Source organism: Mobula birostris, chromosome 23 (genome assembly GCF_030028105.1).
Source record: "Mobula birostris isolate sMobBir1 chromosome 23, sMobBir1.hap1, whole genome shotgun sequence".
NCBI classification, from domain to species: domain Eukaryota; kingdom Metazoa; phylum Chordata; class Chondrichthyes; order Myliobatiformes; family Myliobatidae; genus Mobula; species Mobula birostris.
This window is the reverse complement of record NC_092392.1, coordinates 38,262,923-38,282,060: the sequence shown is the minus strand read 5'-3', so window position 1 is coordinate 38,282,060 and position 19,138 is coordinate 38,262,923. Positions and strand designations below refer to the sequence as shown.

The 19,138-nt window shown below is 38.3% G+C and overlaps 1 protein-coding gene across 4 annotated transcripts in view; it reads left to right on the top strand.

The window, feature by feature from the left end:
- tbc1d22a (TBC1 domain family, member 22a) overlaps positions 1 to 19,138 on the top strand; it is a 335,257-nt gene that overhangs the window by 49,461 nt on the left and 266,658 nt on the right. For all 4 annotated transcript variants that reach the window (XM_072241880.1, XM_072241879.1, XM_072241878.1 and 1 more), the window contains 2 exons: positions 3,930 to 4,100; positions 16,895 to 16,965. In XM_072241880.1, coding sequence (XP_072097981.1) covers positions 3,930 to 4,100; positions 16,895 to 16,965 — 242 coding nt within the window. The remainder of the gene's footprint in view (positions 1 to 3,929; positions 4,101 to 16,894; positions 16,966 to 19,138) is intronic.

The window sequence follows — 19,138 nt, the reverse complement described above, 5'->3', positions numbered from 1 at the left end:
GGTATAAACAATATTCATTAACCTCCTAATATTAAAAGATGAATAACGATTTTTAATGAATCTGGTTTGATCCATGGAGATAATTTGAGGTAACACCTTCTCCAGTCTAGTAGCTAGAATTTTTGAAAAGATTTTTGAATCTACATTCAGAAGAGATAACGGTCTGTAGGATGCACAATCCATAGGATCTTTATTCTTTTTAAGAATTAAGGAAATAGAGGCTTCATAAAACGATTGTGGTAATTTACCTAAACTAATTGCTTCCTTAAATATTCTAGACAACTTAGAAGAAAGAATGGAGGAAAAAAATTTTAAAAATTCCACTGTAAACCCATCGGGACCGGGTGCTTTACCGGAATTTAATGATGAGATTGCAGATATTATTTCTTCCTCTGAAATGGAAGTTTCTAATGATAGGCAATCTTCAGGAGATAGTTTCGGAAAACTCAATTTACTTAAAAAATCATGCATGAAATTAGAATCATGAGGAAAATCAGAATGATATAAAGAGGTATAAAATTCTTGAAAGGTTTGGTTTATCCCAGCATGATCAACTGTGAAAGTATCATCCTGTTTGCGGATCTTAGTAATTTGACGTTTTACCGAATCAAATTTCAATTGGTTAGCCAGTAATTTACCCGATTTATCACTATGAATATAAAAATCACTTCTAGTTCTCATTAATTGATTTTCAATCGAGGATGTTAATAATAAGCTATGTTCCAATTGGAGTTCAACTCTGTGTTTGGACAGCTCCTTGCTAGGAGAAATAGCATATTTTTTATCAACTTCTTTAATTTTATCAACCAGTAGAAGTATTTCATTGTTAATACGTCTTTTCAAACCGGCCGAATAGGAAATAATCTGACCACGGATATAAGCTTTAAAGGCGTCCCAAACAGTTCCGTTGGAAACTTCATCCGTAGTATTAGTTGAAAAGAAGAAATCAACCTGCTCCTTTATAAATTTGACAAAGTCCTGATCTTGAAGCAAAATAGGGTTAAATCGCCATTGTCTGGTAGTACAAAAGGTATCCATTAACTTGATAGAAAGTTTCAATGGAGCATGATCTGAAATAGCAATAATGTCATAATTACAATCAACTACATATGGAATCAAACGAGAGTCAATCAGGAAATAATCAATTCGGGAAAAAGAATGGTGAACATGTGAAAAAAAGGAGAATTCCTTATCATTTGGATGTAGAAATCTCCAAATTTCTGAAATCCCAGCATCCAACATGAAAGAGTTGATAATAGTAGCCGACTTATTCAGTAAAGCCGGACTACTTGTGGATCTATCCAACATGGGATTCAAACATAAATTAAAATCACCGCCCATTATCAACATATACTCGTTTAAATTAGGAAGGGAAGTAAGTAAATGTTTAAAGAATTCAGGATAATCCACATTCAGAGCGTAAACATTAACCATAGCGACCTTTTTATTAAAAAGTAGCCCCGTAATTAACAGAATTCTGCCATTAGGATCTGAAATGATGTCTTGATGAATGAATGTAATTGAGGGATCAATAAAAATTGAAACGCCTTTAATTTTGGCTTGAGCATTTGAGTGGTATTGTTGATCTTTCCAAAACTTAAAGAAGCGTTGACTGTCCTCTTTCCTTACATGAGTCTCTTGAGCAAAGATAATATGAGCATTCAGTCTTTGGAATATTTTGAAAATCTTTTTCCGTTTTATTGGATGGTTTAAACCATTTGTATTCCAAGAGACAAAATTAATAGAGTGAGCCATAACTAAAAATTAACCCTTTGGTAAGTAAGGGGTTAACCATAATGTAAGCTCATGAAATCGGAAGAGGAATACATGATTAGAGAGGAACCGGAAATCTCGACACTGGGGACATCTTTGTAGTTCTGAATCAGCCCAATAGAAAAAATTAAAAAAGAAAAAGACCACCCCCTCCCCCAACCCCAAATAGAAACCCGAACTGAGCCAGAGAAGGCTGAAAAAAGCGCTAACTAATACTAACTTTAACCCCATTTCTGCAGGGGGCAACTCCAAAAATATATGTTAGATAAGTGACCTCCCAAAGACTAATATATGAAAAATAAGCAGTATTGTAAATTAATCTCCATAGTAAAAATTACTGAAATATATAAAATAAAAGAAACCAGTATCAGTGCATATAATTAGTTAATTATAAACGAGTAAATAAAAAAACGCTTCCAAGATAAGAAAAATGGATTATGGGAAAAAGAAGCATAAGAACATGGCGTCCCAAAAAAAAAATAAAAATTATAGAAAAAGAAAGACAAGTCGCCATTTTAATTATGCGAAAATCCAAAATAGGAAGCATATAACTACAAATGACCGTCAGATCGGATCATTAGTAATAACAAAAAAGGATAGATTAAAACAAAAGGTAAACTAAGGGAAAGTGATGTTATTCACAGAAGATAAATATTCTAAATAAGGTGTAGAATAATCACTATAGTAAAAAAACAAAGAACAAAAATCTTAAACTTATAAAAAACCTTCATCGCACAGTAGTAGAAGGTTTATTTTGAAGAAAAACACCAGAGAGAAAAAAAAATTGGTGCTGGAAGCACCCGACACAGATTAAGAGAGGGTATCTGTATCAGATGGGAAATTATCATCCAAAAAGCTCCGAGCGGCAGTTGTAGAGTGGAAAACACGACGATTTCCATCGGGAAGAGAGATTCTGAGTCGTGCAGGATACAGTAGTGCCGGTTTGAGATTTTTTGATAGCATTCCGACATTAAAGGTTTAAAAGTCAGTCGTTCCTTCATCACTTCAGGACTGTAGTCTTGAACTATTCTGAAGGAATGCTGGTGGTACTTGATCATCCCTTGTCGACGAGCGATCTGGAGAAGTTGTTCTTTAACATTAACATAATGGAAACGAATAATAACTGGTCTGGGTTTGGAAACAGCCGCTACCGACTTTACCCACGGTATACGATGGTATACGATCGAGTAATGGAGGATCGTTGGGAAAAACTGAACCTAACGAATCCTTTAAAAGTTTAGCAAAGAATATTACAGGATCTCCAACCTCAACATCCTCGGGTAGCCAATTAAACGTAAATTTTGTCTTCTCGATCGATTCTCAAGATCAATAACTTTGGATTTAAGTTGTTGGAGCTGTTTAGTAGTCGAAGCTAGATTCTTCTCTAAGATTTCAACTTTTGTATCCGTCTTCTGAGATTTAATATCCAGCTCAGAAATTTTTGCATCGTGTTTTTGAACATCAGCATTCAGGAATTTCAGAGATTCCGTGATTGATTTTAAATCTTCATTAAGGCTTTGACGATGTTGTTCAAATTGAGCAGTTAAACTTTCAGATAATTTTATCCGATGCTGCTCAAACATTTCCTCCAAACACTTCACCATAACTTCGTAAGTTAATTCCGTTGGTTTAGAGTCACCTTTCTTCTTTCCTCCGTTCCCATCAGCGTCTTTCCCATCTTTGGTTTTAGATCTTGTACTCATTTCTTTAAGCTCAAAAGTTACGATTGACAAAACGAAGTCAATTAATCGATAATTCAGAGAGATAAAGTAAGTCTTCTGGTGTACTTAAAGTTGATTAGATCAAGGAGATCATAGGTTAAAAAGGATAACGGGAATGGAGCGAAGCCAGAGAGACGACCTCACTCCATGAGCGCTCCCTGCAGAATCCCATCTCTCCTGTTTTAATGGGTGTTTCTGTTGGAGTGTGATGGTAGACTGCTCAATCAGCCTTTGAAAACCTTAATTTGCATGGAAATTAGTTTAGTAATAGCACTATTCATATCAAAGGGAAGGGATAGCTTGGAGTTCAAAAATGATTTGTGGCCTGCAGTAGAAGTTGGGGTTAGATTTGAAATTCTATATTAAAAGTTATTTTGTTTGAAATTCTGAGTGATGTATTTTTGTTTGTGTAAATATATTTTTATCAATTTGCAGGTTTAAATTATCTTGAGAAGACCTCATCACAAAGGCAGCTGTCTGTCCCTTGTCGATCACCAACTCTTTCGGCAGACCAGAATCCCTCAGATGGCTCACTAATGACTGAAAGGGAAATAACTCGATTAGAAAAATTCAAGCAGCTGTTGGCAGGCTCAAATCCTGATTTGGGTAAGCTTTAATTCTGAAGAGGGCATGTGAACACAAATAAAGATTCTATTCTGCGATAAGCAAATTTAGATGTAGCCTATTTCAGTGAGGACATTCATTCATTTAATCTTCACCCATTTATTTTAACATTATCAGAACAAACTAGAGACATCAGAATTACTACAAGTGAAGGACATCTAAAGGTTTACATTTGTGCAAAAGTCTGAAGCACATATATGGCGAGGGTGCATAAGACTTTTGCATAATACTGTAGCAATTTTATGTATTGCACTGCTGTCGCAAAAAAGAAAACAAGTTTCATGACGTGTGAGTGATGATAAATCTGATTTTGATATGGGTTTCTATTGTGGACTCAGAGTGGGAAGGAGGCGGGGAAAGGAGAGGGGCAGGGAGCAGGAAGCACCAGAGAGACATTCTGTAATGACGAATAAACCAATTATTTGGAATTAAGTGACCTTGCCTGATGTCTTAGAGCTAGGTGTGCCTGCAGCTGCAACACCTCCGGCCTCTGGCACTCCTTCTCTGCCACCTGTCCCACACCCCTCCTGTAGTGCTGCATCCTCAACATTCCCAACTGCCTTTGCTCCCGCCAGATTAACACACTCTCTCTCCACTCTCTCTCCACTCCACATTGACAAATACAGTACTGTACACAAGTCTTAGGCACTCTAGCTGTGTATGTGTGCCGAGGACATTTTTTCACAGTACTTTATATTTGGAGGCTGGGAACAAGAGAGACTGAAGGTTTTGGAATGCTGGAAGAACTTGTTGGGTCAAGCATTATCTCTCCTGATGCAGTGTTTGCCCAAAATGTTGACTTGAACTTAATACTTTTGGATGCTGTTTGATCAATTGAGTTCTTCTAGCATTTTTTTTAACTGTGTACATTGAGGTTGTTGGTCATTTAGAGCAATTAATGAGATAGAAGCAGCAATAATAAGTCATTCACAAATATTTATACTTGCTATGAAGGTATTTAGTCAGCTTTAATCAGTAAAGGGCATTAATTTTACTTTGTGGGAGGGGGAGCTATGTCCAACATTTGGTTCTTAGTGCTTTATATTGTGTTTTCGTCACTAAATAACTAGTCTCATAGGTCTGTTGGTTCTGAAGAAATAACCAATTTGGAAATTACGATTATGTGATTAAATGTCTGTCTTCTTTAATGTTAGTTATAGGTTGGCAAAATTAAAATCTTAAAGCCAGCCATGATTTCATGTTAGGAATATTCTAGTTTTATAGAATTCTTCATTGGCCTTTACATCCTGCAAATATATCAAAACTGGTTGATTAAATTCCTCTGTGAGCCCAGGTACAGTTCAGAAAGCCACATAGTGCATATGTGGAATCCTCAGAAGCTATACAACTAGCTGTATCTTGCATATAAATTTTACTCCCTGATTGCTCTTTTTTTCTTGTAGCATTTTACTTCTAAGATCATCACTTTCAGAAATAAAAGGGTGTTTGGAGTTTGGATGTTCTCTTGCGAATGTGTAGATTTTCTCCTACGTCCTCATAAAAGAGCCGTTAGGAGAATTAGCTTTTGTAAATTAAACCTGGTGTAGAAAAGTGACAAAAAAAAACTAAAGGGGACTTGTAGAGCATGGAAATTTGCCCTTTGGCCTATCTTGACCACTATGCCCATCAAGCTGGTTCTGTTTATCTGCATTTCACTCATATCACTCTTTTTAAAAAAAAAAGGAGGGGAAGAGAAGATGGCGGCGTGATGCAGCACGCGCGGCCACTCCAAAATGATACCGTATTTGTAAGTAGGATGCCATGCACAATCCTGATTTGATGGAGGCAGACATGAGAAGCACGGAGGAACATCTGGAGAAACTTCTGAAATGTCCGCTTTGCTGCCACTGCTACTGTGCGATTGAGAATCTCTGGAGGGGAAGGCCCCAAATCCTCGGCTTTGCCTATTGCTTGTTGCCGGGGCTGGGGTTGAAGCGCTCGGCAGAGATGGTGCTCGGTGCTCAGTGTCAGAGGGCTGGTCGGAGTCTCGAAGTTTTCGGATGGACTCAAGAGTCGGCTGTGGTCGGTACTTCCAGGGTGCTGCATCGGCAAGTTTGCCGTGCTGGAAGCTCATGGCAGGGAGAGTTTTTCTTTCTTCTCCGTCTGCGTGAGATGATGGGACTTTCGAAAGACTTTGAGACTTTCTTTACCGTGTCCATGGTCTGTTCTTATCAAATTACAGTATTGTTTTGTACTGTTGTAACTATATGTTATAATTATGTGGTCTTTGTCAGTTTTTCAGTCTTGTTTGTCCTGTGTTTCTGTGATATCATTCTGGAGGAACATTGTATCATTTCTTAATGCATGCATTACTAAATGACAATGAAAGAGGACTGCGTGTCCTCATAATCTAATCTAATCTAATCTAATAAAAAGCCCTTCTAGTCACATGGTTATCCAGTTGATGGGCATGTGAGAGAAAATATCTTGCAGGGAATGAGGGGGAATGGAACTGATGGGATTGCTTTGCTTGAGTTGGCATAGGCAAAGTGGATTAAAAAGAACCTGCCTCTACCACTTTTATTTGAAATTCGTTCAACCCTTACTTCAGGCTCCCCTGTCCTCCGCTGATAATTGACATCACTATATTCATGCGAGGAGAATATGCGCTGTGTGTTTAATATTAAATTCGTTAGATAAATTGAGCGTATTAGCCACTTATCACCTATATTCCGATCGTGATTAACACCCCCCCCGAACAGAATCGCCAAAAACGATTTGCAGAAAAAAGAAACCGGCAGGTACACGCATGCGTACTGGTGCCCGTGCATGACTTCATGGTCATTGTAGTCTTTTTGGGTAAGCGCAACCTATTTGACTGCTACTCTTGTCTGTTGGCAACTGTACCCGCCCCCCCCCCCCCCCCCCCCGGGGTCAGCCGGTCCGCAGTGCAAAAAAGGTTGGGGACCTCTGTTATAAGACAAAGCAAAAACATGTACGACAGAGGGTACTGACTGGTTACATCACAGCCTGGTATGGAAACACCGATACCCTTGAACAGAAAACTGGAAAAAGTAGCGGATATAGCCTAATCCATCATGGGTAAAGCCCTACCTCACCATTGAGCACGTCCACACAGAGTGCTATCACAGGAAAGCAGCATCCATCATCAGGCACTTCCAACATCCAAACCATGCTCCTTTATTGCTGCTGCCATCAGGAAGAAGATACAGGAGCCTCAGGTCCCACATCACCAGGTTCGGGAACAGTTATTATCCCTCAACCATCAGGCTTTTGAACCAGAGGGAATAATTTCACTCACCCCAATACTTAGCTGTTCGCACAACCCATGGACGCTATAAACACACCCTCTTTATATTTATTGCTGATTTTTTTTTTATTATTGATTGTTTGTTTCTTTTTGTATTTGCACAGCTTATCTTTTGCACATTAGTTGTTTGTCTTTGTGTACATTTTTCATTGATTCTACTGTGTTTCTTTGTATTTACTGTGAATGTCTGCAAGAAAATGAATCTTAGGGTTATATATGGTGACATGTATGTACTTTGATAATAAAATTTACTTTAAACTTCGAAGTCCTCAATCAGTTCCTTAGTCTGATACTGTTATGATACTTGAAATGCTCCTTGAGACTTAATATTTGAACTTATTACTTTTGATAATTTGAAAACTTTATTCATTTGTTTTTCTCTTATGCTGAATAGAATTAGAATAATTAAATTGGGCATATCCAAACTTTTGGAAAACAATAGTAAATTGGTCACTAAGTGTATGGATGTGAATTCTTTTATTACTCTAAACTGATTTTTCTCTATTATGTTCATAGATCATCAGGACTCCAATGCTGAAAATCTCATCTAACAATTTTTTGTTTACTGTCATCTTGTACACCGTTACCAATTTAGTGCAAGCTGTGTTAGACCCAGCGATATGAAATAAGATGGGATGAAGGTACCCTAAAATAGCAATAATCATTCAGTTTGCGGGAGAGAAGAAGAGGTTCAAATTGAGTATTTAAAATGAAGGCAATTTATGAAAGCAGACCTAACTTGCTAGTTTATGTCAGCAAAGTGAACAATTCAGTTAGTCCTCGAGTGTAGACGGAAGCAGCTAGGAAAGTAGTGGATATGGTGGTATTCATTTTTCCAAATCCCCAAGATTTTGGATAAGACCCCCAGCAAATTCTCCAACTCTGATCATTGACACAAATAGCAGATTTCATTTATATTTTGATGTACATGCAGCAAATCAAACTAATCTTTTATATTTCCTTTAAAACCTTAACTGGTTGCCTTCCCACCTTTCCCCCTCCATTGCTCACTCCTCTCCACCGTGCTGGGGAATGAAGCACAGCACTCAAGTGCAATTGCCAGTTCTTCTGTGCATGGTGTATTTGTACATCAGATGCTTTAAAGCAGTAGTCCTTGTGCAGAACAAATTTGTGGGTCTCTGTGAAACAGTTCTTCAGTTTTTCCACATTTCCACATGAGGTAGAGTCCTGGGGGACTTGCATCATTGGAGTAGGCTCTTCAGCCCATTGAATCTAAATTAACCATCGATCAGTCATTGTCATGAATCCAGCACATCCTTTTTGTTTCCTCCTCTCTTGCCCCCAGTGAACTCCCACTGATTATCCAGCCACTCATCTGCACTTCAGGTTATTCACAGTGGACATTCAAGAGATTCTGCAGATGTTTTTTGGACTTGTTCTTCTGTAGGGGTGGAAAGGAGTGCATTCCATGGAACAATGCCCAACTGAGAACACAAGCACATATGTATTTAAATCTATTATCTGCTCTTGTTTTTTTGAAAAAGGAATTTCAGGCATGAAAATATGTATTGTTTGATGAAATGAAGTTGGGTCAGGTGTACTATAGTCAGGGGATGTTGTATTAGAACCAAGCCATTCCAGTAGTAAAAATAGTAAGCCTTTACCCATCTCAGTCTGGGAATTTCACAATATTTTGTTTTTTGTAAGCAAGGAATTGTTGCTTTTAAACTTGCAAATTAAGCCTTTTCGGCAAGCTTTCCTATACCTAATATTTGATTTTTTTTGGAGTGTTTCATTCACAACTTGGCAGTGAACATAGTATAGCTTAATTGCTGGAAAAGTGGAGAAAAATCAGGTAGCCCTCTTTAAATTTTATAGATAAATGTCATTGAGTTTTACTATTTTTAAAATTTCTACAAGTAATTGCTTTAATGTTTACGTTGTTTTAAAGGAATTGCTCCCGATGCTTTTTTCCTAATCTTTGCTCTGCTTTGTAGTCAATATGCTGCTTTTAATTGTTGCATTTGTTTTTATTTCTGGGATCTGGACTCAGCCGTCTAAACTATTTCCAACTATCTTCATGATTAACCACATCCCACCTTTGGAGGTATCAGAGTGATAGTTAGATTTTCTTTTATTGGATAGTGTGATGCAAATGTTACTTCTTGCCTATCAGTTCAGAGTTGGATATTGTCCATACCTTACTGCATCATTCTCTGAGGAGCTGCACAAGAAGCTGAACCTTGTGCAATCAATCTGCTTCAGACATAATGGTAATGTGATGGATGATGCTTGTTACCCTTGTTAGATTTGGATGTGGTCTGAGTCCCACATTGGCAATTGGTGCACAAGGTTAGAGCTTTTTGCAAATTGGATGTAAAGTTGGTGGAAGAGGCCTGTTCAGCCCAATATTACATGACATTTTTGTGTGTTAAAGATCAAAGGACAATTCTATAGTTGCTATGTTTCTACAATGCTTCCTTAGAATTACATATAATTTTCACACCTCCTTTGCACCCATACTCCAGACATCAAAAATGCCTTGCCTGGTTTACTGTTGACTCCAGTCCACAGCTCCAGGTAACTGTTGTCCAGGGCTGCATTTTAAATGTAATCTACAATCCACATTTAGGTCTAAAGATTGGTTGCTGAAGTTAATATTTTGGTATATAACCTAACTCCAGAATATGCTCTAACAGTGACTGTCCCATAATTATTGATCAGGTGGGGGGGCTTGGTTTTTGAGATTTGTCATCCGAAGAATAATTCAGAATTTACCTCAATAGTGAATTACACTTCTTGTGAGAGAAGGGAATATAAAAATGAATTAAAGCTTTTTCAAATTTTATTTTTTAAACTTGGCAGATTTTACAGTTGCTGCATAAAAAGTCATCTTTACTTTGATTGACCAAATTTGCACTTTTACTTATTAACAATACACATTTCTTTTTAATGTTTTCTTTAATTGTGTGTACACTCTGAATGAATCTCAAATATAAATGAAGGTGTGCAAAGCTTGCCTTAACCTATTTCTCATCCACTCATGTTAATATCTCCTTGTAGAGCATTTGTCAGATTTCTTGATGATGTTCCTATGAAGCACTGACACTGTACAAAATGTGGTATTTAAATGTTGAAAGCCTGATATCCTGATGGAACAGCTCCAGTAATTTGCTGACCTGCTCTGTTTTATTGGTAATTGAGAAATTGTCTGTTTATAACTGCAAACAGTGTCAGCGGTGCAGAGTTAAAGTTCAAAGCTTCATTCCTCTCTGTCAAATTTATGACAGGATTAGAACAAGAGGGTTGGCAGATCCAGTTACTTCATTGATTTTTTTTTTGCATACACAGGAAGTTAACATGAGATGATAAATGGTGGCTCTGAATTAACTTCATGATTGATAAGGAATCTTTGAATTGGGTGGAAAAAACCACATTTGGGATTTCTCACAAAGGCACACCAGTTAATTGTACCGCTCATGGCAGACTCAGTTTTATTAATCACAGCCTGAGGTTTTTTCTGTCTTCCTGTGGGTTACTGTAAATAAAGTTACAGGATGGAATTCTGATAAATGGTGCTCATCGTGGCAGTGAAGTCGCATAATTTTTTCATGTCTTGCATAGTCTACTGTTCACAAATGAGATGTCACTGGTAGAGTATTCATATCCAAGTTACATTTTAACTAAAGAGTTCTGATCCAAGAAAACTTCTATTTTCTATAAAGTTAATTCACAGACATACAGAAAAATTATTTTAGTTGACAAACTATTGATGCTTTGAATTTGCTGAAACAGACTATGGTGTTATGACAAATTCCATCCATTCCTTATTAATCTCTGCATCTTGGGTTCTGATCAGAATACTTCTGGGCCTATAGCAACTCACATACAAGCTCTGACATTTGCAAAATAGGATCATAATTGAATTGACTTTATTACTTGCATTCTTTCAATACATGAAGAGTAAAACTTTGTTACGTTCCGTTCAAATGTGAAAATTCCATTTAAATTCAATAGTAATGTATAATAAATATGTACAACAGGATAGTCAATATAACATAGAAATACAGCAGCATTGGCATGAATTAACAGTCTGATGACCTGGTGGAAGAAGCTGTCCTGGAGCCTGTTGGTCCTGGCTTTTATGCTTCAGTGCAGACTATATTTGTAAAAGAGAAATTACATTTAGTTCAACTGTTAAAAATAAATTCATAACAAAACTGTAATTGTCATAATCTGTAGTCTTTTTATCAGATGGTATACATTGTTTTTTTAGAAGAAAATAAAAATAAGTTTATTTTTTCAATCTTGTGCTCACAATGCCGGGACCTGTTTCTCTTGAGAAATACAGCCTCTCAAATTTATTTATCCTCTTCAGTCTAACTGCTATGTAGAAAGTTCCATGTTCTTTTTTTTTTGAGTAAAGAGGTTTCTTGTGAATTCCCTTTGGTCATTGTTTTTCATGATTATTATTACAGAGAAAACATTCCCTCTGTTCACAACCTTTTCCCTTTGTCATTTTAAATTGTAAGTAAATTTTTAGTCCACTGTAAGTCACTTCTCTTTTAAGGAGAATGAGAATAACCAGTCCGTAAATACTTTGCTGATATAGTCTTGCATTTCTTTCTTTTTCCGATATTTTTATTGATTTCTATATAGAAGAATACAGAGTCCAGAGAATACATATTTTTTCTTTTGTTTTACAATATAATGATACCAGATACAGTATATTGAATCACATTTACTCTATATTCATAAAGATTAGATTAATTTGTATACTAGAATGTAAACAATTTTATTAAAAAAAAATCTACACCCACTACCAAAATCGAAGCTGTTTGGGGGAAAAAAAAAAGAGAAAAAAAAACTTAACAGATAATAAAATATGCTATTAACCAACTTCTGTACTTTTTAGATTATGAGGACACGCAGTCCTCTTTTATTGTCATTTACTAATGCATGCATTAAGAAATAGTACAAATGTTCCTCCAGTATGATCTCACAGAAACACAAGACAAACCAAGACCAAAAAACTGACAAAAACCACATAATTATACCATATAGTTACAACAGTGTAAAACAATACCGTAATTTGATAAAGAACAGACCATGGACATGGTAAAAAAAAATCTCAAAGTCTCTCGAAAGTCCCATCATCTCATGCAGACGGTAGGAGGAAGAAAGACTCTCCCTGCCATGAACCTCCAGCGCCGCAAACTTGCCGATGCAGCACCCTGGAAGCACCCGACCACAGCCGACCCTTGAGTCCGTCTGAAAACTTCGAGCCTCCGACCAGCCCTCCGACACCGAGCACCAAGCACCATCTCTGCTGAGCGCTTCGACCCCGGCCCTGGCCCCGGCAATAGGCAAAGCGGAGGATTTGGAGCCTTCCCCTCCGGAGATTCTGGATCGCGCAGCAGCAGCGAAGCAGGGATTTCAGAAGTTTCTCCAGATGTTCCTCCATGCTTCTCACGTCTGTCTACATCAAATCAGGATTGTGCACGGTACCTACTTAACAAATACCAATATCATTTCGGAGCAGCCGCGTGCGCTGTGTCGCGCTGCCATCTTCTCCTCCCCTCCTTCCTTTAATGAGAAGTCAAAGATTATGAAAATAATTTAAAAATCATTGCATTTCTGACCTTTCCTTGTCAACCTATTGTACACCCTCTAAAGTAGGGGTCCTCAACCTAGGGTCCACGGACCTCTTGCTTAATATTATTGGTCCATAGCATAAAAAAGGTTGGGAATCCATGCTCTAAGGTGTTACTATCCTTTCTATGAGGACGACAGTTATGTGTTGTGTTCTGTGTATGGCTTAAGTTTGAGTACTGTCTTGGCTTTTGCACATTTTCTCATGTTTGTGATTTGTTAGTTTTTGTCTGTTTATGTATAGTTTTTCATAAAAGTCCTTTTGTATTTTTTTTACTGTAAATGCCTGCAAGAAAGCAAATCTCAAGGTACTATGTAGTAATGTATATATACTTTCATAATATATTTGAACTTGAGGTGGACAAGGAAAGGAATGGGATATTCCCATAGATTTTTCTCTCCTTGTGTGCTAATTGTTAATACTAATTATGATTATGAAGACACATAGTCCTCTCTTATTGTCGTTTAGTAATGCGTTCATTAAGAAATGATGCATTATTTCCTCCGGTGTGATATCAGAACAAACCAAGACTGAAAAAACTGCAAAACCACATAATTATAACATATAGTTACAAACAGTGTAACAATACCATAACTTGATGAAGAAGTCCGTGAGCACAGTAAAGTTCAAAGTTTCTCAAATGTCCCACATCTCACGCAGACAGGAGAAGGAAGAAAAACTCTCCCTGCCATGCCGACCACAATCCGACTCTGAGTCATCCGAAAACTTCGAGCTCTGATCAGCTTTCCAACACCGAGTACTGAGCGCCATCTCTGTCCGAACAATTCGACCTCCTTCTCGGTCACCAAAAGTGGGCAAGGCTGGGGATTTTGAGGCCTACCCTCCGAAAGTTTCCCGACCACACAGTAACGACAGCAGCGGATGGGCGTTTCAGAAATTTCTCCAGATGTTCCTCTGGGCTTTCACGTCCATTCTCCATCAACATTAACATAGAATTAACATAGAATTCTATTTGGAGTACAAACTTTTGCAATTATCATGCATATCTCCAGACAGGCAGTTTTTGTTTTGTGTCCACTGTCTTGGCATAACTTGCCTATTCCTTCTTGAAACAGAATCAGGTTTATTATCACTAACATATTTCATGAAATTTCGTTTTTTTTTTGTGGCAGTAGCACAGTGTAAGGCATATTATAAAATACTTTAGTCACAAAAATGAATACCTCCTCAACTGAGTAGAACATATTCCAGGTGATGAGGGTATTTAATGATGGATTCTGCATTCTTGAGGCACTGCCTCTTGAACATGTCCTCGATGATGGATGGGGTTGTACCTGTGATGGAACAGGCTGACTTTATAGCCCTCTGCAGCCTCTTGCAATTCTGTCCGTTGGTGGTTCTTTCCGATGTAAACGGTCAGAATCCTCTCCACTACACATCTGTAGGAATACAGGTGCAGGTATAGAATCCATACAAATTGGTGCTAAGCCCTTGTATAGTAATTTAAAGTTTATTATTATAACGTACTGCTGCTGCAAAACAACAAATTTCACAACATTTGCCAATGGTATTCATTAAATTCGATTCTGATTTTGGTTCATGTTCTGTGCTCTTATCAACAATAATTTTAATGCTGGCAAATTAGAATTAATATTTAACTGAGATATAAATGCATATGTATGTAGTTCAGATGTGGCTTTATGCATACATCTGCACTTTTAGGGAAATCTATCTCAAACATATTTCCAAGGAATGTGTACATCCAAAGCAAGTGTTGAATAGTTAGTTGTTGTAAATGACAAAGGCAGGATAAATGTTTAGAAACTGGATAGGATAAGGTTGTCTCAAACCGGCGTGATAATGGGAGTGAAAGTGACTGGAGTCCTTTGTATGATGTAGAGTATGTAGGACCAGAGCTTTGGGAGCATCAAATGGGATGCCCAGACTGGGACTCTATTCTGACTGATTTCTATGATTTGAAGTGTTACTTTCAAGGATTTGTTGTATCTCATGTTCTTAGTATTTGCACAGATTGTCTTTCACATATTGGCCCCATCTCCAATGGGATCCCACCACCAAGCACATCCCTCTCTTCCACCCCCCCCACTGCACTTTCCACTTCCCACAGGGATCACTCCTTACACGACTGGTGAGAAGGCGGGGGAGTGGGACTAAATGGGAGAATGGATCAGCTCATGATAAAATGGCAGAGCAGACTCGATGGGCCGCATGGCCGACTTCTGCTCCTTTGTCTTATGGTCTTATGGACTCTTTTGTCTTTCTTCACTGATCTCCCTCCCTGGTACATCCTGGCAAGTGGAACAAGTGCCACGCCTACCCCCCTACGCCTCCAACCTCACTACCATTCAGGCTCCAAATAGTCCTTACAGGTGAGGCAACACTTCACTTGCAAGCCTGTTGGGGTCATCTACTGTATCCAGTGCTCCCAGTGTGGCCTTCTGTATATCGGTGAGACCCGACGTTGATTGGGAGACCGCTTCACTGAGCACCTTTGCTCTGTCCGCCACAAAAAACAGGATCTCCCAGTGGCCACCCACTTCAATTCTACTTCCCATTCCCATTGCGACATGTCAGTCCGTGGATTCCTCTACTGCCGTAATGAGGCCTCACACAGGTTGGGGGAGCAACACCTGATATTCTGTCTGGGTAGCCGCCAACCTGATGGCATGAATGTTGATTTCTTGAAGTTTTGGAAATTGCGCCCCCCCTCCCCCCACCATTCCTCATTCCTATTTCCTTGTCTCACCTTATCTCCTTACCTGCCCAACAGCTCATTCTGGTGCTCCTCCCCCTTCCCTTTTTTCCATGGTCTTCTCTCCTCTCCTATCAGATTCCCCCTTCTCCATCCCGTATCTCTTTCACCAATCAACTTTCCAACTCTTTACTTCACCCTTCCCCCCTCCCAGTTTCACCTATCACATTTCCCCCATCTTCTTAAGGCTGATTTATACTTGTGCGTCAAATCGACGCCATAGGTACGGTGTAGCCGCGAACCCTACACAGTACTCTACGCCAACCCAATGCTGTAGCTTGACGTGCACCTTTCCCAAATGTAACTACAAGTCGCAGCAATGCAGACCACAACAGCTGTGGTTGGTTCGCTTGGTAGCATCGCATTTCCTCCTACGCTGCAGTAGCTTCCCATTGGGTCACTGAAGGGCAGGGAAGGAACTTTGGCTGCAATGCTTTCCATAAAGCTTTACAGACCTCTGAAATTATGGAGGACACATTTCGCTTTTACGAAAAAAGACGCTCACTTTAAACTTGTTTACCCCGACAAAGACTACCATGACCATGAAGCCTTGCACGGGCGGGTGTGCGCACATGTGTGACATGCGCGAATTGCAGAGCGACGCAGACACACCAACGCACAAGTATAAATGCTCATAACGGCGTAGCCCTCTTGCGTAGGCTACGGCATAAACTGGTACACAAAAGTATAAATCTGCCTTTACCCTGACTACTTCTCTTACTTTCCAGTCCTGATGAAGGGTCTTGGTCTGAAACTTCGACTGTTTACTCTTCTCCATAGATGCTGCCTGATCTGAATTCCTCCAGCATCTTGTGTGCGTTGCTTTGGATTTCCAGCATCTGCTCGTGTTTGTGATTTTTCAGTCTTTGTTTATTTATGTGTTGTTTTACATAAAAATCCTGTAAGTGCTGCAAGAAAACGAATCTCATGGTAGCATGTCCACTGGCATAATATATTTACTTTCCACTTGAGTTAGGATATTCCCATAGACCTTTCTCTCCTTATGTGCCATTTGTTAATTCTAATTAACATTGAATTCTATTTTGAGTACAAACGTTTGCAAATTATCTTGCATATCTTCAAACTGGCGGATTTTGTTTTATGCTCCTGATATGATCTTAAGCCAATCATTGTTGTTTTTCCTCTTCCAAACGCAGAAGAGTTGAGAAAGCTCAGCTGGTCTGGAATCCCAAGGCAGGTCCGACCAATAACATGGAAGCTACTTTCAGTAAGTGTGATGATACTTTTTAATTCTTTTCCCCTTTAATATCCAAGAAGTATAAGCTATGGATGCGAATGTGTTTAAGGGAGAATTGTTTTTTGCTTATGATTAAATCTTGTAAATTTACTAAATCTAATGGAATTGTGTCTAGATTTTAGTCAAGGCTTTTTTGAGTAGATGACTAGAGATGGGTGTGGAGAACACTCAGTAAACGTACTCCTTGCACATGGGCATTTACACACACACAAACATTGCCTTGTCATTCTGGTTTTGTTGCGCTGAATGTTTTTTCCCAGTATATTCTCACAGTGGGTCCTAAACTGAGCTGATGCACTTGGGTTGACTTTATGGTACCTCTTCTGCCATACACAGTGGAATATTCCAATGCTTTAGATGTGTATATATTGTATACTGTATTTAATGTAGATACTGCTGTTTTGTAATATGATTGTAACTACATTGTGGGGTACATCATATTCCAAGAGAGTTAAGCTAAGATGGTATATGCTAGTGCCAAATAAAAAGGAGCTCATCTCCTCCAGAGGGGGAGAGATCAGGGCTGTCAGGAGTTCACACTAGACATAAAAATAGTATGGAGCTATTATTGTGTTTTCTGGTAGATTTTTATTGTTAATATTAACAGTTTTCTTTTTGCCATTTTTGCAAGTTTGATTTTTGACACATCTAATAAACACACTTGCACGAAAGTGCAAAGCAACTCCAGCCATTTTTTCCTGTGGTCATAAGCCACGTATCTAATAAGGTGTTTTTCAGTTTTTTAATCTACTTGGAGCTAATGAGTATTGGTGTTAATTTAAGTGAAGGCTGAGCTTCAACATTTTCAATTGTCTCAACTAATCTGAATTTGTGAATGATTCATTGTGTTGGGGTAGAGGACTCAGCAAATGTGCAGATGATAGAATTTGCAATGAAATTTAGGAACTAGTGACTTGCTTTGAAGATGTCATGCTTGAAGCTACCTGATTTTGAAGATTTTTTTTCTTGGTAAGACAATCTTGGTTGCAGTTTATAAGTTTGCACTTGAGTTTCGGTATACCATTTGAAACTACAATTGTCCTGACTTGGATAGCATTATACAGGTGTGCACCTGCATTCAATCATTTGGTTACAGCACTTCTGTTTGGTGAACTGTTTATGCCAGTCTGCATCCTAATAAGGGAAAAGCCCTCTTGCTCCATAAAGTAGAAATGGATTTTTTATTTGCTTTGTGTTAAGAACTGTTCTTTGAATAGAGAAACATAGAAACATAGAAAACCTACAGCACAGTACAGGCCCTTTAGCCCACAAAGCTGTGCTGAACGTGTCCTTACCTTAGAACTTACATAGGGTTACCCATAGCCCTCTATTTTTCTGAGCTCCATGTACCTGTCCTGGAGTCTTTTAAAAGACCCTATCGTATCCGCCTCCACCACTGTCGCCGGCAGCCCATTCCACGCACTCACCACTCTCTGCGTTTTTTTTGAAAAAACAACTGACCCCTGACAAAATACTGTTAGCTGGCTGACTAAAGAAAAGTGGTTCTAACTTTAAAGTGCAAAACTTTAATGCTAAGTTGCTACCAGACTGATAGTTGTATTCTGTACTCCATAGCTGGAATAACTCAGTAGTTGAGAAAAAATGTCTTTAGTGGATGAGATGTTATTTCTTGTTAGATTTTAATAATTTTAATAAAGTTCATGATGTCAAAAAAAGAATTTTCTAATGCTAATCTTTAATTTTCTACATTAAGATATCTATTAATTATTAGAGTTTATATGTGCAAAATATGGATATGTACTTATGAATAGACTAAAATATTTTGAGTTATTTCTTGAAAAGCTTCGTGTTGCACCTGGGTCATTAAACCAATATTTAAAATTCTCCAGTTTTGGCCACCTACTCCCATGTCCCTTCATCTCTCCTTCAGATTCACCCAGATCGTCTGACACCCTTCTTTCCAATGTTTATCAACCTTTCAGCTCTTGATTTGTTTGCACCACATTCTAGTGTCTACAGTTTTTTGTTTCCAATGACTGTATTCCATCAGCTTTTCAGTAGCACTTCAGGAGCTCTACAGTAGATGGGCACCAGTTTACTGGCAGTTCATAAAGCAAGAAATGCAACTAAGTAATTTATTAATAGCACTTTTTTTGTGGAAAATTGTGGTAAACAAGCACCA